Source organism: Benincasa hispida, chromosome 11 (genome assembly GCF_027475165.1).
Source record: "Benincasa hispida cultivar pf3 chromosome 11, pf3_genome.v1.1, whole genome shotgun sequence".
In the NCBI taxonomy this organism is placed as follows: Eukaryota; Viridiplantae; Streptophyta; class Magnoliopsida; order Cucurbitales; family Cucurbitaceae; genus Benincasa; species Benincasa hispida.
In genome coordinates, this window is record NC_143488.1 from 88,171,543 (window position 1) to 88,195,911 (window position 24,369).

The 24,369-nt window shown below is 33.8% G+C and overlaps 2 protein-coding genes across 2 annotated transcripts; one reads left to right on the forward strand and one right to left on the reverse strand.

Annotated features, from left to right (window-relative positions):
• The first annotated feature begins 290 nt into the window (after nucleotides 1-290).
• On the forward strand, nucleotides 291-7,413 carry HMG (high mobility group). Its single transcript, XM_039049908.2, has 16 exons — nucleotides 291-604; nucleotides 1,221-1,406; nucleotides 1,690-1,795; nucleotides 2,367-2,503; nucleotides 2,656-2,739; nucleotides 2,818-2,912; nucleotides 3,020-3,128; nucleotides 3,228-3,314; nucleotides 3,433-3,525; nucleotides 4,430-4,627; nucleotides 4,725-4,870; nucleotides 4,946-5,093; nucleotides 6,409-6,507; nucleotides 6,582-6,761; nucleotides 6,850-6,928; nucleotides 7,020-7,413. The coding sequence occupies exons 1-16, from the start codon at nucleotides 551-553 to the stop codon at nucleotides 7,145-7,147; spliced, it is 1,929 nt and encodes a 642-aa protein (XP_038905836.2). The 5' UTR covers nucleotides 291-550; the 3' UTR covers nucleotides 7,148-7,413.
• A 13,555-nt stretch (nucleotides 7,414-20,968) lies between these two features.
• Nucleotides 20,969-22,890, reverse strand: LOC120091762 (pectate lyase-like). Its single transcript, XM_039049883.2, has 4 exons — nucleotides 22,694-22,890; nucleotides 21,927-22,587; nucleotides 21,591-21,833; nucleotides 20,969-21,513 (listed from the first exon to the last, which is right to left on the reverse strand). The coding sequence occupies exons 1-4, from the start codon at nucleotides 22,888-22,890 to the stop codon at nucleotides 21,289-21,291; spliced, it is 1,326 nt and encodes a 441-aa protein (XP_038905811.1). The 3' UTR covers nucleotides 20,969-21,288.
• Nucleotides 22,891-24,369: the final 1,479 nt, after the last annotated feature.

The following is a 24,369-nucleotide window of genomic DNA, read 5'->3' on the forward strand; positions in this document are numbered from 1 at the left end:
CATCTTTTATACTCTTCTCAATTATCTCGTCGTTGCGTTACATACATCTGCACTTCCTTAGTAGTGTTAGATGCCCCTAGCTAATATTAATATTGTTTTATTTAACCTTATATTTTGTACTCATCTAAAGCGAACTTTTCAAGTAAGGACAATCATAAATCCGTTGGATTAAAAAATAAGAATTACAACATGGGTAATAAAGGGTGTAGTTTAAGAAAATGAAAAATATTTGACTCAATTATTTTGGTATAAAAAAGATTTAAATGAATAATGAATATTTCATTTTTTCCGAAAATTGATTAAACAAAGTAAATACATGAATAAGTTTAACGAGTGTAATTAAGGTGAAGGAAGTGATCCAACGAGGGCTAACATGAATGTAAAAAAGCTTAGGGTGAGTCGGTGAGCAGCATATCACCACCGCTTGGCGCCACGACAGTGGGACTCCCCATTGGCCATTTCCTCTCAAAACCATTGAAAACCCTTTCTTCTTCTCCTTTTCCCCTTTCCGCGATTCGCTTCCCTTCAGGTTCTTCTCAGGTTTCCAGCCATGGCTGACGGTCAGCTCTACAACAATATCTCTCTCGGCGGCCGTGGAGGCACTGTGAGCTCCCTCCCTCTCTCATTCTCTCTTTGCGCCGCTGGTTACTTACTTGGTTTCTTGGTTGAGTTGGATCATTGTATTTAGTTTGGGCATGGGGATGCTGTTGTGTTTTCAAACCCTAACTTTTTAACTCTTCCTAGAATATGTCTATACTTACATGGTGATATGCGGATTTTTTTTATATTTTCTCCGCTTTTTGCGTCTTTCCGTACCTCTTCGTGGCGCTGCGGAAGGGAGGCGGTGTCAAATACCCAGAATAATTTGTACTTTTCCAGGAATTGGAGCTTTTTCCGGCGTTATTCTTCTTGGTAAATTTGTATGGGGAAGATCTGGTCTTGAAATTCCCAATTTTCATAAATTTGATGGGTTGTTATTGTTTCCGAGTGTCGTTTGTTGGGAGCGTCAAGCGTGGGGGTTAAGGGTTATATTTCGGACACACTAATTTTTTATCCTCGGCATCTTACTTTGTATTGGAGGATACTCGACTTGAACAAAGGAAGGGAAATGATCTTTAATAGTTACAATTTTCTGATTTTGCTTTTGTGGGCTTCTTGGAAGTTTGGAACGATAAACATGGGCTCTTACAATTCTCCTCCATGTACATATTTCAATGCAGAACCCTGGTCAGCTTAAAACAGATCCAAGAGGTATTCAGTGGAAGAAGCAAGGAGGTGGGAAGGCAGTTGAGGTGGATAAAGCAGACATTGTTGGTGTAACATGGATGAAGGTCCCAAGGTCAAACCAGTTGGGAATTCGGGTCAAAGATGGCTTGTATTACAAGTTCATTGGATTCCGCGACCAGGTTTCTTGAAATTTTATAGAATGATGTTGCTTTCATATTATTGATCGACTTTAGAATCTGGCTATGCACCCCACAGTGTTAATTTCTCATTTACTGTGTGTACTTATAATTCACTAAAACATTGCCGTTAGTTAGTGGTTAGCTTTTTATATGTTGGTCCATCTCACTTGTTTACAGCAGTAGCTGGAAATGAGATGATTGCTAAGTAATATTTCAAGAATGTATCTTCTATGATGCAGTTGAAATGTTCTGATTGTGCTTTTTTTTTTGGGGGTTAATGTAGGACATCAGCAGTTTAACCAAATTTTTCCAGAGTAATTGTGGAATAACACCAGAGGAAAAGCAGCTTTGTGTCAGTGGTCGTAATTGGGGTGAAGTTGATTTGAATGGTAAGCTGTTTTGATGCATTTAGTCTATCACTGATTGCAACTTTAGTTCTCTAAGAAAAGACTAAATGGCTCTTAAGAAACCACCAATCTCGGTATAGGAAATACGCCATATTAGCAATTAGGTCTAGCGTACATTTTCTGAATCTGTAATGCAAATCAAATATAGAAGTCATCTCTCTACAAATTTGTTTTTCTAGGTTAAATCTATTTTCTCAAAAGATACACTGCACGGGCATGTGCAATCACAATTGCTTCCATTATGTTGTAAGATTACCGAGCATTTTGTTCTTCAACTTTCCCTCCCTTCACCCTTTTGTCTCCCTTCTAGATATCTCTCTCTATTGTCAGATATTTGATCCTTACTAAATTTCTTTAGTAATGAAATCATGTCTATAGGAAAGGGGTCTTTTGTTTTTGTTTGTTTGTTTGTTTTTTTTTTCAGTACAACAATTGTGGGGGTGGGGATTGAACCTCCGACCTCTTGAAGCAGAGTGCATGCCAATACCACTGAGCTAAACTCACTTTAGCAGAAAGGCGTCTTCTTTTAATTACCTTTAAACTTTTGGTGTAGGGAATATGCTTACTTTCTTGGTTGGTTCAAAGCAAGCATTTGAAGTGTCTCTAGCTGATGTTGCCCAAACACAACTTCAAGGGAAGAACGATGTTATGTTGGAGTTCCATGTGGATGATACAACAGGAGCAAATGAGGTCATTCATTATGAACTCTTTCTTTTAAAATAGTCGTGTTAGTTGCTTGCCAATTGATGTGCAATGTAACATCTAACATCTCAAACTGCAAAGCTTAGTTTTGTTTTAGATTTCTTTATTGTAATCTAATATTTTTAACATTATGATCACAGAAAGATTCTCTAATGGAGATAAGTTTTCACATACCAAATACCAATACTCAATTTGTTGGTGATGAAAGTCGCCCTCCTGCTCAGGTAGGATCATTTATCTGCTTGATTAAAACTACAATGTCTACTTTTTTGTGACTTTTTATGAAGTATAGTTTGATTTAGGTTTTCCGTGACAAAATTATGTCCATGGCGGATGTTAGTGCGGGCATTGAGGAAGCCGTGGTCACATTTGAGGGTATTGCTATCCTCACTCCAAGGTAGACAGTCTGAATGCACATGTTTCTGTTTGATTAACTTGCATAGTTCCTTTTGTTTCTTTTAATGCTGGGTAAGTTTTTCTAAAGAGGTGGTTTTTGTTGTATAGGGGTCGGTACAGTGTAGAACTCCACCTTTCATTCCTGCGGCTCCAAGGACAAGCCAATGACTTCAAAATACAATACAGCAGCGTTGTTCGCCTTTTCTTACTTCCAAAGGTTTTCCTTCTTGTCATCGACTGACCATAGATCTTTCACTATCTAGACCAGTCAGTCAATAATATTTGATGTCTTATGTGCTTGTGATGTTTTGTGCAGTCCAATCAGCCACATACTTTTGTCGTTGTGACTTTAGATCCACCAATCCGTAAAGGCCAAACTTTATACCCTCACATTGTTCTGCAGGTATTTGTCACTTCATTTGTTAAGGTTTTGTGTCCCTTTTTTTTTTTTTTTTTTTTTTTGTAGCTGAAGTCTTCATGTACTTCTGAGGATCACCTTTTCTTTTGATGCATCTTTTCAGTTTGAGACTGACTATGTGGTTCAAAGCACCCTGCAAATAGGTGATGAACTTCTCAACACAAAGTACAAGGACAAGTTAGAACCTTCCTATAAGGTAGAAAAGCGCTTCTCCCTCCAAACAATAGAATTGTTTCACTATAAGAGAATAAACAAAAATACAGACATTACACATGCACAAACAGAGTGGGATAATATTTTTAAAAAATCTAGGACATGGACTCAATAAAGACAGTTTTACTAGATATGTTGTTTGAAGATATATATTATTTTTATATCATACAAGAATAAAATTTAAAGTCGATAAGGCATGTATAATTAAAAAATATATATATATCAAGTTTGATGTTTGTGTTTCTGGTTAAAAGAAAGCATGATGTATTGCACTCCAGATTTATTATTTTTCTATTTGTCAAAAGTTAATAATAAATAAATAAATAAAGGTTCTTTTGGCCAGTTGGAATGGTCTTTGAAATTCCATTGAGGTTCCATTCCTCCCCGCACCCCCCACCCCCCACCACACACACACACACTGGTGTATTTCATTATTTCATTGAAATGTGAGTTTTCTTTTAAAATAATAAATAGAAGTTTGGATACTTTAGTTCATGGGTTTTATAGTTTGTCATATGGTTACAAGTGTCTGACACAAGTTGATTGTGTTGAACAAGTGTTAAGAATGGGCTCAACAAGTATTTGAGTCTTATTCAATTAGATGAACTATGCTACACTTACCCTACATGTGTTTAACAAGTGTTAATTTTATATGTGTTGCACATTGGATACTTTACTCAAATTAGCGAAGTGTCCGGACTTCATAGATATATAAACAATCAACCAAAAGATAATTGTTCCATTAATTGACTCTTTTGTCAGCTATGCTTTGGCATATATTCTAGGATTTCTTGGATCACATTCAACATTACCTAGCAAGGTGTATAACTATAAACTTCCCTTGTGGATTTCGTGTTTCTCTCAGCAAATAGTTGTGTTGGTAACAGGGACTGATTCATGAGGTTTTCACCACCATATTGCGTGGTTTATCTGGTGCGAAAATTACCAGACCTGGAAAATTCCGCAGCTGTCAAGATGGTTATGCTGTCAAGTCATCTTTGAAAGCTGAAGATGGTGTCTTATATCCACTTGAAAAAAGTTTCTTCTTTCTTCCTAAGCCTCCTACCCTTATTCTTCATGATGAGGTATAGATTCAATACTGGATCTTGCACGTTCGGACATCATTTGATGGTTCAATGTTCAATCCATTGAGTTGCTTACCTTAAAATATTTTTGCAATAGATTGACTATGTTGAATTTGAGAGGCATGCTGCTGGGGGGTCAAATATGCATTACTTCGATCTTCTCATTAGACTGAAAACTGAACAAGAACATCTCTTTAGAAATATCCAGAGGAACGAATACCATAATCTTTTCGACTTTATCAGGTCAGTCTAACTTTTTACCTCATATGTATGGAGGTGGCTATTATTTCATCTTATCTTATTTGTTCATCGCTGCAGCGGGAAGGGTTTGAAGATCATGAACTTGGGAGATGCTCAGGCTAGAGATGGCGTGGCAGCTGTTCTCCAAGAGGATGATGACGACGCTGTTGACCCACATCTTGAGCGAATTAGAAATGAAGCTGGTGGAGATGAGAGCGATGAAGAGGTAAGCTTTTACCTGTTCAGTACTATCAGTTAGGGTTCTCTTTTGATAGTGATACTTTTGGCCTACTGTGCATTTTACGTAAAACTAGGACGCATTAGGAGGTTTACTTAACTGGGTTGAAGTCAAGTTGTAGTTGGTTGGGCCTTTATTTTGGCTCCAGTGGCTGTTGAGACCAAGTTGGTTAGCATGATGCCAGTGTTCTAATGTTTGCTGGTTGTGGTTGAGATTGCTAGAAAGGGATGTGTGGGAATTGTAGAAGGGGAGTACACCTTTGATTGTTGGTCTCAATCAGATTGCAGATGATTACTTGTCCTGGGTTTGTTTGTTGGTTTAAAACTATTGATGGCTTCATGGATACATACCATCATAAGACCGAGGATTTCAAAATGTGAAGATATGGAGTACTATCTTAGGAAAAATAGTGTGGGAATCTCATTAGGAATACTAGCCGGGACATGTTTGTAATTTTTTAGAAGATGGTTTGTGTTTGACAGTTATGAACAAAGTTTTGAAAATGTGACTTCCACTAGAAGTTATCTGCAGTTATGGACTTATGGGTAGAGACATAGAACTAATCATGGAAAGGGCTCGTTGTGATTGGACTCCCACCAAAACTAATAGTCATGGGAAAGGATTAATAGGAAAGACATCGAGAGTTTAAGGGTATGGTCAATTTGTTTAGAGTGTTCGGTGGTCTAAAGGACCGATTTTGGCCATTTCCAACTAGGAATACAGTTCATATCAGATACTTTTTGTTTATTCATGACACATTGGAGCTTTTGGATGCCCCTGGTTGTGTTTGCCTGTTTGGTGGTTAATTTATAATACTTGTGGCTCTGAAATTCCAATGGTGCATACTGGTTAAATGACCTTTTGCTTGGTTGGATTTTGGAAGTTCTGAAAATCTTACATTAAAACTTTTGCATGATTGCCCAAAATATATTGTGGTTATTAAAGAATATTGAAACAATTTGAGGTCTCTGAGGCCTATGCTGTCTACAAACATATTGTGAGCTGGGTACATATGAATATCCAATTTTAAATGTCACGTGTTGATAGATTTACCATGCATTACCAATTGTAAATGTCACGTGTTGATAGATTTACCATGCATTACCTCCTATATATGTAATTTATGAATTATTTTATCATCTATTCTGTATTTTGATCTTTGCCTCTAGTTTATGAGTGGCTGATAGTTGCATCCTTGCATGCATTCAGGGTATCATTGTGTTTGTACATAATTCACGTAGATCTTTATATTTGCCTTTTAATATTCATGTCCAGCTCCATATATTTGGTTGCGTTATTGTAGGATTCCGATTTTGTTGCTGACAAGGATGATGGGGGTTCTCCAACCGATGATTCGGGTGGGGATGACTCTGATGGTAGCATAAGTGGAGGTGAAAAAGAGGTCAGCAATTTTTTTTAGTCGTTGCATACACACTTCCATTCTATATTGTAGTTCACTGAGCTTCCATTTTTCAGAAGCCTGGAAAAAAGGAGGCCAAAAAAGACCCTTCATCTTCCAAGGCACCTGCCAAGAAGAAATCTAGAGAAGGGACTGACGATGGTTCAAAGAAGAAAAAACAGAAAAAGAAGAAGGATCCAAATGCACCAAAGAGGGCAATATCTGGTTTCATGTTCTTCTCTAAGATGGAAAGAGAGGTGATCTCCTCACCCCACCCCCCGTTGTAGGGTAATTGGTATTGTAGGATTTTTTGATAGTTTGCTTACCTGTATTTCCTTATTGCAGAACATAAAGAAAAGTAATCCTGGAATTTCTTTCACGGAATTAGGGCGAGTACTTGGAGACAAGTGGAATAAGATGTCGGGTATGTGGCCTTTTTAAATTTTTAATTGGATATCATGCATCAAAGAATCCGATGTCACCTTAAGCTATAAAACACGTGTATTAAAATGCAGCGGAAGAGAAAGAACCATACGAATCAAAGGCTCGGGATGACAAAAAACGATACAAGGAAGAAATCAGTGGCTATAAGAATCCACAGCCAATGAATATAGATTCAGGGAATGAATCTGACAGTGCATAGGCGATGGATCAACTTCATGGCTGAATGGGATTTGGATGTACTAGGTTGTCGTACTGTACTGTATTAGCATAACATAACATAGTACAGGATTAGCTGAGGAATCCCAAATGTTGAGCGAGTAGAGTTGCTGGTTTTGGCTTCTATTGTATGCATTCTTTTTTGAAGCAACTGGAGAGATTGAACCACCAAACTTGGCTGGCTATTAGCTGACACAACTTGGTAAATATTTAGAATTCCTTATTTATATTGAGTAGATTTTTATTTTCTTTTTCTTTCTTTTTCCCCCTCTGTTTTTGCAACAGCAAAGAAGAATCAACTCGGATAATAAATACATGCAACTTCAAACCTGAGTGTTTTGATAGGGGATGTGAACTTGAATTACCTTTCTGGTTCTACTAGGACTAATAATATTCCGCCCATCTATTGTTGTCATTCTAAAAATAATGTGCAAGTCATCAGTTATTGAAAAACTATTTATAATAAGAGAAGCATAAGTAACTAAGTGAGGGGGAGAGAACTTTAGGTTCGTTTGATAATGTTTTCTGTTTGTTATCTTGTTTCTAAATTTTGAGAAATGTTCCTAAGAATGTGGTCAAATTTGAGAAATTATAAAAAATAGTTTGTTTCTATAAAATAGTTTTTTTTTCTTGTTTTATTTCTATTTTTATTAAGTTTGTTCCTCCTTGTTAATTAAGTTAGCTTTGGTTGGTTGGCAGCAGAAATGTCTCTATTTTCTTACAACCTTACGATCCTGGTTTCAATTCCCAAATTCAGAATTTCTTCGTATTCTATTTTATTTTTATGCTTCTTTCTTTATATTGCTTTCTTTTCTACATTATCATTTATATTTCTTTTCTTCCTTTTATTTATACTTACTATTATTTTTTATATTTATATGTTAATTTAATTTTAGATTTTGAATTTTTTAACATTTAAATGTATATATTACTTTGATTTTCAAATTTCAAATTTCAAATTTTAAAATTTGCAATATACATGTTTATATATTATTTTACTTTATTTTTATTTTTATTACATTCCATATCAGTTATAATTTTTAAATTTATGAATTTTATTTACTAAGACATACATTTAGTTTATTTCAATATTTTACAACTACGATATTTATATAATAATATAATTATGTTAAATTTGAGTCAACAAATGACTTGAGTGAAATAATATTGTAAATTAAATTTTAGCAATATAGTTGTATTATCTTTATTAATTTTTCATTGAGATGTGTGTATTTGGTAATATGAACTATGCTTATAATTATTTTTTATATTAAAATTATAAAATATGAGAAAATGAAGGGAAAAAATACAAGAAAGGATTATCAAACAAATTTCTATTTTTGTCTTCTTTTTTTTTTCAAGAAACAAGAAACAGAAATAGTTATTAAACATATTTTTGTTTCTGGTTCTTAAAAAAACAGGAAACAAAAAACAATGAACGAACCAGGAAACAAAAAACAATGAACAAGAAATGGAAAATGAAAAATGGGACCGTTGTCAATGGATTCGTAGATGTTTCCCTTTCAAGGTTGGCACTGTGACATATAAAAGGGCTTGTTTTTTGTTTCATGTTTTTAGTTTCTACGTAACAGAAGCATTTGATTGTTTTTATTTTTCAGAAAGGACAAAAACAATAAAATCATTGATTTTCTTCGTTTTTTTTTCTCAAAACATAAGGGTAGTTTTTTTTTTTTTTTTATTTTTTTAACATTCTCGACTTGAGAATGCATAATAATATTTAAAAATCAATATAACAAACGAAATTTTGGGTATTTAACTTCAAAAACTAATTTTCATATTTAATTTTTTAATATATTCTTAGTTTAAATTTTCACAGTAAATATGAAATGATTGCCAACTGTTGTAAAATTGAGAAGCACAACGAGAACGCGGATATAGAAAAAATATAATATAATAATATATTTATATAATATTAATAAATAAATAAATAAAATAACTAAAAACATAAAATAACTTTATAAAATTGGATAATATGTAAATTAAAGTGGAATTCTCACCGATGTATATATCTCTACAAAATCCACAAATGACCACTTATTTATAGGGAATTTTAGCAAGTGGGAAGAGGCACACTTGGACACTATGCATAGGTGGTTGAATGGCACATAGCCAACACATGTGATAATGAGAAAATGACACTTGGCATTATATTAATGGGCATCTATTATTTTTATAATATTTATAATACCCCTTTAGATGCCCATTATATATATGACACTTACAAACAGTTAGGCCAATTAAATATCTTAATCGAAGGAAATCGGATATGAGGATTTCCATGAACAGTGGAATGATCGTTCCAAATTTCATTCATATTTGAACATACACAATTACAATCAAGAAACGGAAACATACGGGCTATGCACAAAACGAAATTACTGCATACTTTACCTAAGATCAAGGGATAGATTATCATACCTTTGAAGACTCATTTTCACACTCTCGATCACGAACGCTCGTACATACAACAAGACAGCAATCACGAACGCTCGAACACTATGACTGCACGACAACACGTTCACAGCGACCACAGACTCAGTGATCTCCAAGATCACGAACATAGCGAACGACCTCCAAAAACCTCGAACTATGTCGAGTTGAATATGACACCACCACAATGGCTATCTTGGTATTCTCGGTGTGAGAATCCAAAAGTGTGGGCACTGTGTAGACTTGGTTAAAGGAAAAGATCGGAGGAAGAACAATCGTGTAAACGATTGAGCAAGTGGGAGATAACAAGGTCTATCGTATAGACGATGCCCAATCGTTTAACAAATGCTTTATGATCATTTAGCAAAAGCTCCATGATCGTTTAGCTAAAGGCCAGCTGAGTGAACTGTCGTGTAGTGTCACTCCACGATCGTCTAGTCTCTCTTTAGCTATTGTTTAGTGAATCCTATTCACATGACAGCTAACGTGAGTCTTTCCGAGAATGGAAAATTTCAAACATCTACTAAATTTATGAAAACATTTTTCCTTTTATCTCACGGTTACCATGAAACCACCAATAACCTCTCACTCAATTGGTTATTAGAGAAAAAGAGATAATTATCCAATAATTAGATATTATTATAAATATATATGATAACCAACTTACCATATTATATTTATAACCTATAGTTTTAATATTTCATCTCATGAAACATGTAAACCATAGCTCTTTTTTATTTCATGATACTTAATGTAAATCTCATTTACATTAATCCTCCACTTGATGTATCTTATACATCACACCGATTATATCATATATAATCAAATTACCTCTTGTCAATTTGAACATTTCAAATCAACACCAAGAATTGATTCTCAACTTGAACCCATTGAGCTACCAAGGGGACCTTATGGACATGTAGCTCGAAGCTCCAACGGTACGTGAATAATTGACTAAACTCTTTAGCCACGGGATCCACTATCCGTTAACTGTCAGGCTCTCCACTAAAGACTGACAGCTGAACTCTCCTTACTACAGATATATTATGTGTCTATATCAACCGATCAACAGTGCGGTAAACCTTCACAAATCGCTTGTAAGTATAGTTGGGCCAATAACCGTTATGCCTCTGTAGTTACATCTAACTTCTTAAGTACCACTGATCTCTCTAATGAACATAAGTCACAGTCCTACTATGACTAAGTCCTTTCTTTCAGAGAGAAGTTGTGGCCACTATGTTCAAGACTTGGAATCAATCCTTAAGAGAGTAATCTAACTACTTACCCCTGCTTCGGGGAAGGAGTGAATTTCATCATGTATAACTGAGTTTTCAGCTCCCAAATCAGATAAATCCCCCAAAAGGTAGGCATGTTGAGTTGGCAATCTGGCCACTCTCACCCATACTAATCAAAGGACCACCCTTAAAGGTAGGAGTTTCCAAAACACTCAGAATTAAGGTCATGTCACCTATGGTCGTTTAGGTGAGATGTAAGTCTCCAGTATCTACGACGTTATATACAGAGACAAATCATCTCATGGTCTGGTCTTATACAAACTCTTTGTATAAGACACCCCTGCTCGCATGTTTCCACATGAATGGTCAAGATCTACCATATGTAGCAGTTCACAACACTTGCAAACCTCTACAAAGCGGGTCGTATCCGTAGTGTCACTAGGATCAGGTATCCCTCCTTAATCCTTATACTACAGACCTATTTAGGTTATCACTTAAGGCATGATCCACTTGTATATCTCATATACATGCTTAAGTTTACAAATAATAACCATGAAGCTTTGTTTATTGGATATGAGTAAATGTCAGATAAAATAACTCTTATTTTATTCATAACAATGTGTACAGATTACAAACTACGAGACTTCGGGAGAATTAGGACACCAATCCCAACATTAATGTAATTGCACCCACCACCGGAGAATATGTCTCCTCAAAATCAATACCAGGTCTTTGTGAAAAACCTTGTGCAACTAGTCTTGCTTTATATCTTGTAACCTCATTATTTTCATTTCTTTTCCTCACAAATACCCATTTGTATCCCACAGGTTTAACACCTTATGGTGTTCGGACTACTGGTCCAAAATCTGACGTTTTGCAATTGAGTTTAATTCTGCCTCAGTTGCTTCTTTCCACTGAAGCCAATCTTTTCTATGTCGACATTCTTCAACAAATTTTGGTTTAGGATCCTCATTTTCAGATATAATATCAAGAGCAACATTATATGCAAAAATGTTGTCAATAATTACATTAATCTGATTTCATCTTTTTCCTGACATGGCATAGTTTATTGAAATCTCATTATTATCTTTAGGTACTTCACCTTCTTCACTAGTCATGTCGAGGATTTCTTTATGGGTATTTGAAAGAACTCTAAATTAGAGAACCAGTGAGCGGAAACGGATCGTTTCAAACTCCATTGAGAAAGAACACATACATTTACAGTCTAACAGAACGATTATGCTTAAAGACTAAATTACAGCATGCTTCTTCAAAGAAAATACAAAGGGATCAAGTATAATACTTTTGAAGATTTATTTCTTCACGTATTTCCTTCGATCAAACTCGAATGCGTCCAAACAGCACGAACGCAACGAACAACTAGAAGATCCTCGATCACCAACGAGTGAAACTCGATCCTCGATCTTCAAACATAACTCGACACTACCACAAGGGTACCTTGGTATTCTCCGTGTGAGAATCCAAGAGTTGTGGGCTCTGTATGATTTTGGATAGAGGGAATGAGAAAGTAAATGATCAAGTACGTGATCAAACAATCGTGTAGAAGAAGAAGCCTATTATATAGACTTGCTACTCATGTAGAAACGAGTACTATCGTATGGCAACTCGATGCTTGATCGTTTAGTCTCTGTTGAACTATCGTGTAGTAAAACATTTTTACTCGATCGTATTTTGTGAGATGTATCCGATTGAATGATTTTGAAAAATAATTTTTTCCTTTTATCTCACAGTTACCATAAAACCGTGAATAACCTCCCACTCAAGTCAGTTATCTAGAAAAAGAAATATTAATTATCATATAATTAATAAATTATAAATAAATATAATAACCAACTTATCATATTATATTTATAACCTATAGTTTTAATATTACATCATATGCAACATACAAACCATAGTTCTTTTTCTATTTTATGGTATTTAACATAAATCATATTTATATTAGTTTCTCCAATCAAATAATGTATCAAATATATCATATCAATTATATCACATATAATTAAATTAATTTAATTATATCATATATAATCAAATTCTCTCTTGTTAATTTGAACACTTCAAACTAACCCAAAATCTAATTTTCAACTTGAACCCATTGAGCTACCAAGAGGACCTTATGGACCTGTAGCTTGAAGCTCCAACGGTACGTGAATAACTGACTAAAGTCTTTAATCACGATATCCACCATCCGTTAACTGTCGAGCACTCCACTAAAGATCAACAGTTGCACTCTTTGCACTACGATATATTTCTGTGTCCATTGGATATAACCAATCAATAGTGCGATGACCCTTCACAAATCGCTTGTAAGTACAGCTAGGCCAATTTACCATTTTACCCCTGTAGTTACATCTAACTCTTTAAGTATAACTGATTCTTCTAATAAATAATGAGTCATAGTCCCACTATGACTAAGTTCTCTTTTCCCAAGAGAGGGTGTGGCCACTATGTTTAAGACCTGAAATCAGCATTTAAGGGTGCAATTTATCTACTTACCCCTGCTTCTGGGAAGGAGTGAATTCTGTCTTGTGTAGTTGAGTTTCCAACTCCCAATTAGATGAATCCTCAAAATGGTAGGCTTGTTGAGTTGGTAATCTGGCCACTCTCACCCATATAAATCAAAGAACCGCCTGAGTTCCCAACTTACTCAGGATTCAGATCATGTCACCTATGGTTATCCTAATGAAATGTAAGTCTCTATTATCAACACCGTTATATAAAGAGATTAATCATTTCGTGGTCCGGTCTTATACAAACTCTTTGTATAGGATACCCCCGCTCGCATGTCTCCACATGAATGATCAGAATCAGACCATTTGTAGCAATTTACAACACTTGTAATATCTACAAAGCGGGCCGTATCCGTAATGTCACCAGGATAAGGCATTCATCCTTATCCATCTACTACAGACCATTTAGGTTAGTAAATGCTTATAAAATAACACTTATTTTATTAATAACAATATATTTACAGAGTTTACAAATTACGAGACTACTAGGAGATTTAGAACACGATTCCCAACAGTATTTACATCCTCAACCAAGTTTTCTTGACTATTAATTATTTTTCTTTTTCGAGGATTTTTATCTTTGGAACCCATTGGTCTACCACGCTTCTGGTATGTTCCAAACTCATTAATGATAACTTGTTGTGTTGGGATATCAAATTTGTATGGAACTTTGCAGCTGGTATATATGACTTAGTTACTTTTTTTTTTTTTTTTTTTTTTTTGCATTTATAAATGCATCTAGTAATTGATTTGCTATATTTTGCAAATGAATTATTCTTGAACTTTAAGTTCACATTGATCTGTACGGGGATCTAAATGAGACGATAACAATGCATTCCATGTAATTTCTTTTTCCAACTTCTTAATTCCTCCCTCTAATGTTGGAAAATTTTCTTTTTCCAACTTCTTAATTCCTCCCTCTAATGTTGGAAAATTTGTCTCATTAAAACGACAATCAGTAAATCGTGCAGTAAATACATCACCCGTCAGGGGCTCAAGATATTTAATAATTGATGGGGAATCATATCCAACATATATTCCTAGCTTTCTTTGAGGACCCATCTTAGTGCGTTGTGATGGAGCAATTGGAACATATATTGCACATCCAAAAATTCTCAGATGGGAAATATTTGGCTCATGACCATAAGCTAATTGTAATGGCGAGTACTTATGATAAGCTACTGGCCTAATGCGTACAAGTGACGCTATATACAAAATAGCATGTCTCCATATAGATAAAGGAAGCTTAGCTCTCATAAGTAATAGTCTTGCAATTAATTTCAAATGTTTTATAAATGATTATGCTAAACCATTTTGTGTATGAACATGAGCTACAGGATGTTCAACATTTATCTCAATCGACATACAATAATTATCAAAAGTTTGGGATGTAAATTCACCAACATTATCAAGACGAATGATCTTAATTGTATAATCAGAAAATTGCGCTCTTAACTTAATTATTTGAGCAAGTAATCTTGCAAATGCAAGATTTCGACTTGATAATAAGAATACGTGTGACCATCTGCTGGATGGTCCACTTGGTGGATTAATGGGTCCACATATATCACCATAAATTTGTCCTAAAAATGCAGGTGATTCAGTCCCCACTTTAGTTGGTGATGGTCTAATAATCAAATTTCTTTGAGAGCAAGCATCACATGATAATTTATTAAATTGAAAAATCTTCTGGTTCTTCAATGTATGTCCATTTTAATTTTCAATAATTCTCCTTATCATTATAGATCCTGGATGACCCATCGGTCATGCCAAATTGAAAATATATTTGGATTCATGAACTTCAGGTTCATTGTTACATATGTTTCAATTACTCGTATATGAGTATAATACAATCCAAAAAATAAAGCAGGAAACTCTTATAATATACGTTTTTCATTTGAGACAGTGGATATGATATATAGATATTTCACATTATTCTTACTATCAGTCTCAATATGATAACCATTGTAACGTATATCTTTAAAACTTAGAAGATTTCTCTTTGATTGACTATAGAACAATGCATTGTCAATTGTAAATTTTGTTCCTCTAGGTAAAATAATATTTTCTTTTCCAAAACCTTCGATCAATTTTGCAGAACCCGACATTGTATTTACTTTTACTTTTAGTATTGTCAATTTGGAAAAGTATTTTTTATTTGAGGTATTGTATGTATAGTTGCACTGTCTGCCAGACATAGTTTTTTCTTTGCTCACTTTTGAGTCATCCAACATATGAAAATGATCTATTTTTCTTCATTAAAAGAAAATAATTACAATAACAAAAACAATAATTAAAATATACAAAAGTTACTAAAAAAAACATGAAGATAGATAAAAGAAAACAACAATATTAAGTCTAGATATTCTCAAAGTCAAAAGAAACACTTGATGTGTCACCAATTGTGCCAATCTTCTCTTCAAGAGATTCAAAGAAGTCTGTCACATCCAAATTTGTCATATTGGGATGGGTCAAATATGTCATTATCCTGGTATACAAAATTTGCTTCCACATTTTTCTTATTTTCCTTTAGGGAGGCTTTATGAAGGTCAGCTAAGTGTTTTGACGTACGAAAGGTTCATGACCAATGCCCACCATGAAAATAATAATGATTTCTTCCTCTGCCACGGTCATGACCTCGACCGCGACCGCGACCTCGACCACAATTATTATTAAAATTCACAGCATTCACTTTAGGGAATGGTGTTGTTCTGGTTGGTCGAGATTCATGATTTTTCATCAATAACTCGTTATTTTGTTCGGCTATGAGAAGACATGAAATTAATTCAGAATACTGTTTAAAACCCTTCTCTTGATATTGCTGTTGCAAAAGATATTTGAGACATGAAATGTAGAAAATGTCTTCTCTAACATATCAGTATCAATAATTTTCTCTCTGCATAATAATTTTGAACTGATTTTAAATAATGCAGAGTTGTAATCACTTACTAATTTGAAATCTTGTAGCCTTAAGTGCATCCACTCATAATGAGCTTTAGGAAGAATAACTGTTTTTTGATGATCATAGCTCTCTTTCAAATTTTTCCACAAGATATAGGGATCTTTTATTGTAAGATATTCCATTTTCAATCCCTCGTGGATATGATGACGAAGGAAAATCATAGCTTTTGCTTTGTCCTTATTGGATATCGTATTTCCTTCTTTAATAGTTTCCCCAAGATTCATAGCATCCAGGTGAATTTCGGCATCAAGTACCCATGACAAATAATTATTGTCGTCAATATCGAGGGTGACAAATTCTAATTTTGTGAGGTTTGTCATGACAGTACTATCATAAAATATTGTACTTACATTAGAAATTTAAGAGATATTGAATATGCAAAATAAATAAAATTTATTAATTATAACGAAGAGGGAAAAACCGACATGCCTTTAGGACCTACCTTTAGTGGAAAAAACGACAGGAAATCGTTCTGATAACGTGTGATAAAATTGAGGAGCACAACGGAAACACGGATATGGAGAAAATATAATATAATAATATATTTATATAATAATAAAAATAAATAAAATAATTAAAATTATAAAATTGGATAATAGGTAAATTGAAATGGAATTATCACCAATGTATATATCTCTACAAAATCCACAAATGACCACTTATCTATAGGAAATTTTGGCAAGTAGCAAGTGGCACATTTGGACAATATGCATAGGTGGTTGAATGACACGTAGCCAACACATGTGATAAAGAGAAAATGACACGGGACATTGCACTAATGAACATCTATTATTTTTATATAATATTTATAATACCAACATAGTTATTTAAAGAACAAAAAAATGAGTTGCCATAGTGAGTTTGGTTCAGTGGTATTAGCACAACGTCCGTTTCCTGGAGGTCAAAGATTCAGTCTCCCACCTCATAGTTGTACAAATGTAAACGGTAAACACAAGAAATAAGAAAGATGAAAATGTTATAATTGCCCAAGTGAACATGGTGTCTCTAAAGAATAAACAGGATAACATAAGTTAATATTTGGACTGACTAGATAAACTGATATGATTGAAACACAATCCAAAGAGTGCGTTCAAAATACCAAACAATCTTCCCCCAAAAAAAATTAAGGATTTCGATTTTTCCAAGCCAAAAGCCACACACACCCCAAAGCATGAAGAAAAAAAATGGAAGTTTGTTCGGTCAACCAACCATAAACCCTCACTTCTTAAGCCACCTACAACAATAAATCTCTGCAAACTCTCATAATAATCTCGTCCATTCCGATAAGTGATCGTACATTGTGGAAGAAAGTCTAACATTCTCATATATACTTTTCTCTAACATTCGTTTATCTGTATAAGGGACATCAAACTCATAATTTTATAAGCGAAAGCACGATTCCAACCAATCTATATTATGGAAGAAAAACATGAGAGAGAGGGATAGAGAGAGACAAAGTTGTGAGAGAAGAACAAAATGGAAGAAGAAAAGCCCACCCTTGGATGTGATATGGTAGCGATTGTGAACGAAAATTAGCAAAGAACTAACGTGGCTGGAGTGGCGAGGTGGCCAGATCGATGGCAAACGAGGGTGTCTGACGGGAAGCAGAGGCAAGGTGACCTTGCAAATTGTATGCGCGAGAGTGAGAGATATTGTGGGGGGGGGGGGGGGGGGGGGGGGTTGATGACGGCTGGACAGTAGGGTTGCACCAGGGCCGAGGCAGGGGGAGGACTCCCCATCCTCGTCCTCGCGAGGGGTATTTCCCCCATCCCCGCTGGGAAAACATCCCCGTTTATATTTAATATATTGTCCTAAATAATTTAATTTTGACTTCAACCTAAAATTCAAATTAAATTGATAAATAGCCAAAATAATTCACAATTGCCTGGAACTCGAGATCTAACATACACTATATTTATAAAGTCATGTGAAATATAGTGAATAAAATAAAGTTACGTTGTATTTGAAACATATGTTGTACCTCGTCAAAATAAAATAAACTAATTTTCAATTATTAATGTGTTCAGAAAGTTGGGTAGAAGGAGTTGTTTATGCATTATTATTCAAATACAATATATTTGTAGGAATTAGAGAACTAGTAGAGCAACAAAATAAAGAGAAATTAGTATATTAAAATCAAATTTGATAATAAAAAATAAATAAAAATCAGGAAGAGTTTGGTTTGTTTCTGCTAACTCACTATTGAAATACATTGTATTTCTAGAAGTACCAAACGATACGGCATCAACAACTACACATAAATCATTCTAGAGAGATTTTAAAAAAATTGACATCAACCACCAAACGTCCTTATTTTCAACCATTCATGTAAGATTTAAATTGCTGAAACCATCCCAGTACAATGTCGAACGAGATATAGAAAGATTGGAAGACAGAAAAAGCTTATGTTGAATATAATAACAAATTGTTGGAACGATGAATCTAATAGAATATAAGCTTCAACAACATGATAATCATGATAGTATGAACTTTCATCCCATCTACCGTCGAAAAGAATCTTTACTCGTCGTAGAGCCATAGCAAAAAATAGAAAGATTGAAACAATGACTACTTACTTGTTTGTAGAAAAGATCGACTTTTTTTTAAGATATTGATAAAATGAAGTGTATATCAAAAATTTTAAAATGATGTAATGATATAATAAGATGATAAGTGATAAAGCATGATAAAAAATTGAAAAATGAGAAAAATTGAATGAAATGTACTGTTTGTTTGATGATAATATGTATAAAATAATGAATAAAATCTTAGTTGAAATCAAATATATTAATATGAACTTAAAATAGTAAAAAAAAATAAATTAATAAGATAATGTAAAATTTGAAGATCTAGTATAAATTAAAATTAAAATGGAGGTATACAAATTAGAGATTGATTTATTTTGAATAAATTCAAAAAGTGGTTATGTCAAATCAAATGTGATATTAAATTGCCGTGCCACCTTTTTCTCTTGAATATTAGTTGGAATCTCATAATTGATACATGCGACAACAATTACACTATATTTCTATTTAGAATTGATATACGCTTCCCATTTACATTGTATTTTTAATTAGAATTGATACACGTTAATAATAATTATACTATATTTGAAAATGTTGTTATCCGATCATACCATGGGCAAATTTGGTATTATAAAAGCACACGTTTTATCAAAATTCTTATTATTTTCGATTTTTGTCATAAATTCAAAGACTCCCAAATTTTGCCATTTTCTCCTATTTCTCCTAATGTTTTGAAGAAGGCCCAATGCTTCATTTGGTTCCACAAATTTCATTTGAAGTAATGGATTTTATGACCATATTTGTTCGCCTATTAGTAAAAGTAACTGACAAACACCTTCTTGTGATCAAATACTTTATAGAAAAAGCTACAAAGACATACCACCTTCCTTCTCACAAAAGATAGTTGCAATTGCATTTGTAAAAAAAGGTAATCATCGAAATAAAGTATGCATATATTTTCTTAATCAATCCACCCCTGTGGAGGATATAAAAGACCCATCAACGACGTCTATCGATATATTTTCACATATTTGATTCAAGATTGATAGAAGTCTAAGGCGATCATAGGTGAAAGAGCAAATATTTTGTTGTGTACATTAGCATATGATGCATTGCTCACGAGCTATTTATATGCATATGAAACTTGAGAGGTCATGTAATTTGAGTTCTTATATACATATTATACAATCTTGAGTATTTACACAATTGCATACACACACTATATGATTGGTGCACTAGTGCATTTTTATTTTGGTCATAACTTCTTCAATAGAACTTCTTCTTAGCTAAAGGATCACTCTTTTCATACTTTTTTTTTATTTTTTTTTGTATGTTTATAAACTAAGAAAAATGATACACCATCTTGATTTCTAAGATCCAACTAAAATGATCTAAAGTCTAAACTTCGAGAGGCCATAACTAAGAACTTTGTTAGCTAAAATAGATTTTTATCTTCTTTTTTTTTTAATTCTGTGTGATCATGTTTTTTTTTTCCATTGTATAATTAGATTTATTGGTATGAAAAGCTTGCTCCATGAGTGACTTGGGGACTTGTTCAATCATTCTTCATGAGCTTGAAGTGAAACCATAAGTTCAAAGATTGCCAATTTTACATGATTATTATAAATAATGGAGATTTTTCTAAAATAGTCTCTTCATAGCTCTTCATTTGGGTCGATAATTCTCGAGGGTTACAAAAATTTCTTTAAAAAAAAGTGTCAATAAAATGTTTCATATATCTTTTAAGATAAAATAATCGAGAAAAATGGACTTACTAATAACGTCTTATTGAATGAGTGAAAGTGTAAAAGCATTTTCATTTGGGTTAGATCTTTCCGTTATTATTATTATTATTTTCTTAATTTAAAATACTTAAATTTATCTACCATAACTAAATTTTCAGCTACTAAAATATCTATTACAAACTTAAAGAAATAAACACAAATTCGATTCTAAAAGAAATAAATAAATAAAATAATAGTGAGAAAGAGATAAAACAATGGAATGAAATAGATTAATAAAAAGAAAAGGTAAATATTTATAAAAGGAAATGGAATTGTATCTCTCATAACCAAAGCAGCAAAGGAGGAATAATAATCAAATAATTGCTAGAAATGACAACAATAATAATTTTCTCCAATACAAAATAATAATTAAAAACAAATGAACTTCCTTCTTCAAGCCTTCTTCTTCAAGTTGTCGATCATCAATCTCTGTGTTCTTTCCCTTTTGCTGATCTTTGGTTTTTATTTAATCTTTTTTGTCAAAGATTCCATTTTTGCTGCTGCTCTCATAATAATTCTTCATCCTCTATCATCTTCTATCTTTCTCTTATTCTTCGCCATGTTTTTTTTTTGTTGCAGAACATCGAATGTAAATTAAAGCTTGAAATAAAAATGAAATTTGGTTGGTTGTTGGATTTAGCATGGGCGACCAACATAACAGTTGAGTGAGCCAGAGAAGCGAGTAAGCCTTCTAACAAAGGTGCCAGGCTTAGCCTTGATCATATCGAACCTGCTGTATGGCCTTCGTTTGCTTGGATTCCCAGACTGAATGAAGTATGCTCCATTCATCATCAAATCCCCTTCCGATCTCCATGTCCATGTTCTCCATACACTCTCCGTTGCATAATTTCTGTTTGTAACCTGCACAAACACATTCACCATTAACTTATGAATTCTAACATGGTATCAGAGCCTTTTCAACTTTTCTTTTCTTTTACCTGTCTTGCAGCAGGGTTTGGTGGGGCGATGAAACGGTTTCCTTGACTGATAATGGTGGGATGTTGACTGCCGCCAATGGCGTACATGAGCCAATGAGTGTAATCGTTGTTGACGACATGGAAGAAACCCCATCTGCATCTTGGCATTCTCTGCACCAATCCCTTTCCGAAATGGTTGAACGCGACGGTCACTTGCATGATTGAGTCGCCTTGATAAGAATCACTTGCACCGAACAACATCACCTGTATAATAATGAAATGGTCAGAATGGATTTTTTTTTCCTTCTATTAGAGAGTAATAATGTAATTCGTAATTTGATTATATATAGACTTTACGTCGTTGTGATGAGTGAAATGAGAGTTTGAGATGGTGATTGCGGTGGAGCCTTGGATTGCGTCGATGAGTCCATCTTGGCAATTAGACATAGAGAGATGATCGAGCCAGATGTTGGATGATCCAAAGATGGAGATACCGTCTCCGTCACTAACGGTTCGAAGGCCGACATGGTCAGCGGAGTCTCTGATCATGCCACCGCGAGCTGAAACGACGTGGTGGATGTGAAGGCCGTGGATGATCACATTCCGGGAAAATTGAATGCTAAGACCAGCACCATAGGCAATGTGAACATTGGCACCGCGAGCATCAATGGTCTTGTGGCTGGTGATCAACAGCTCCTTGGACAACCTGATGATCATGCTGCGTCCAAAAATGATCCATAGTGGCCGCTTTTGAATAGCGGCGTGTCGGAGGGTTCCACGTCTAGGGTTTATAACGTCGTTATCCGATGGATCGGTCACAACATAGAAACGTCCTCTCAAGCCACCGGTGGTTTTTCGGCCGAAACCAAGCACGCAAGAGACAAGCTTCTTACGGTTCATGGCCCAATTTCGGTCACAACGCCAGCATCGGTCAATCGGGTTTGTTGCCATGCACGGACCGTTATATTTCTTCAGACTCCTCCTAGTGCTATTGCTTCCCTCTATTCCCTCCAAAGCCCTGAATCCGAAACAAAACGAAATAAAACAAAATGTCAATATCAATATCAATGTCAATGTCTCAATTTTATGAAAATATCAAAGAAAGATTAGAGTAGACGACATACAAATGAACATGTTCGTTGAAATGGTCAGTGACATTCATGGGATCAGGATGGAAAGATTCAAGAGCAGCTTGTTTGGCTTCTTCAGCCTTTTGGAGCAAATAATCATCATATTCAGCAATGCCAGCTCTTAGAGTTGGCATAAGAACAGCCATTGAAACCAAAAACATCACAACCTTAATACTACAACAACCTGCCATCTTCTTCTTCTTCTTCTTGATGAAGACCCAAGCAAAAATGGACCCTTTTTTAATTTTTTTTGGAGGTTCTTTCTGAAAGCAAGCTTTTTGGGCTGGTCAAGGTCTAAGAAAGAACCCCAAATAGGTAAACGACCTAAGTTTATTCAAGACCTTGCCAGACCAAAATTAATGTTAACCAAGCCTCAGTTTCTTTATTCTTCTTTTATTTTTCTAAGCTGTTAACATTGCTTGCCCTTTCTAAAACCCTCATCAATTCATTATTTATAGCCTCAAATTTCAGAATTTTTCTTTTCCTTTTTTTTCCCCTAAAAATAACAACCATTCATTCTCCAGGCTAATTTGAGGGAAGTTAGTTAGTTTTTATTTGACTTCTATTTTAAGCTTTTCTTTTTTAATTATTATTATTATTTTGGGTTCATCTATTTTTTAGCAAAACTGTTGGTTCTTTAATTTAATAGATCTGTCCTCTCTTTACATTTTAATTTGTTTCATCTTATATAGAATTTAATTAATAATATTAAGCTCTAATTTATTTGTGATAATGCAGAAAAGGAATCTACTAATATAGAAATTATGGAAATTTTGATGTTAGAATATATAAGTTTTTATGGATAACATAATTAAATTATGTATATGCTAATATGTCACAACATGTTTCAATTTTCCCAAACATATATAGCTAGTGTGTTTAAGATTAGTGGATGGATGATAATTTGCCCTATTTCATTGAAGAATCTTTTCCCTCACTTTTTTAGAGGATTTAGTTAGTGTATTTTTTTTCCTCTTAACATATATTATTAATTTGTTGTAGATTCAAAATTTTTATATTTAGATCGATATTTTAAATATATTGTCTTCTCATGATATTTTTAAAACATTGTATATGGTACTTTTCAGTGTTAGCATCAAATAAATAAACAATATGACTGGAAAGAAAGGCTCAATTAACTATTTAATTCAATTGATTAATTTTATGTTTTCAGCTCAATTTCCACGATAAAAAAATAAGTTTCTATCGTTACATATTTAAAAGTTTCTAATGCTAATGATCATTTAGCTATGTCCCAACCATATATTTGATTGTCAAGATAAAATTGTATAACATGTATTCATTTTAACGCTATTCATGACTATTCTTAATGAAATGTGTATCCTTTGCAACTCTATCATCATAAAAATAATCGTATATTATGAATATTATAAATACATCCATACAAATCTTCTATATGTAACTAAATTTATTAAAATAAAACAAGTTCTATATATAAACTATAGACTCTATTCAGATGAACCAAAGTCATTTGATTAAATACGTAAGATGAAAAGATTATAGGTGAGTCATAGTTTAACCTAAGTGAGACTTAGAATGACTCAAGTATAGAGATGTGAGATGAAGATTGTGTTAATAATGACATAATTTCATATTTAATTAGTTTGATTCTATGCATATTAATAATAATATGAACAATATTTTCCTAA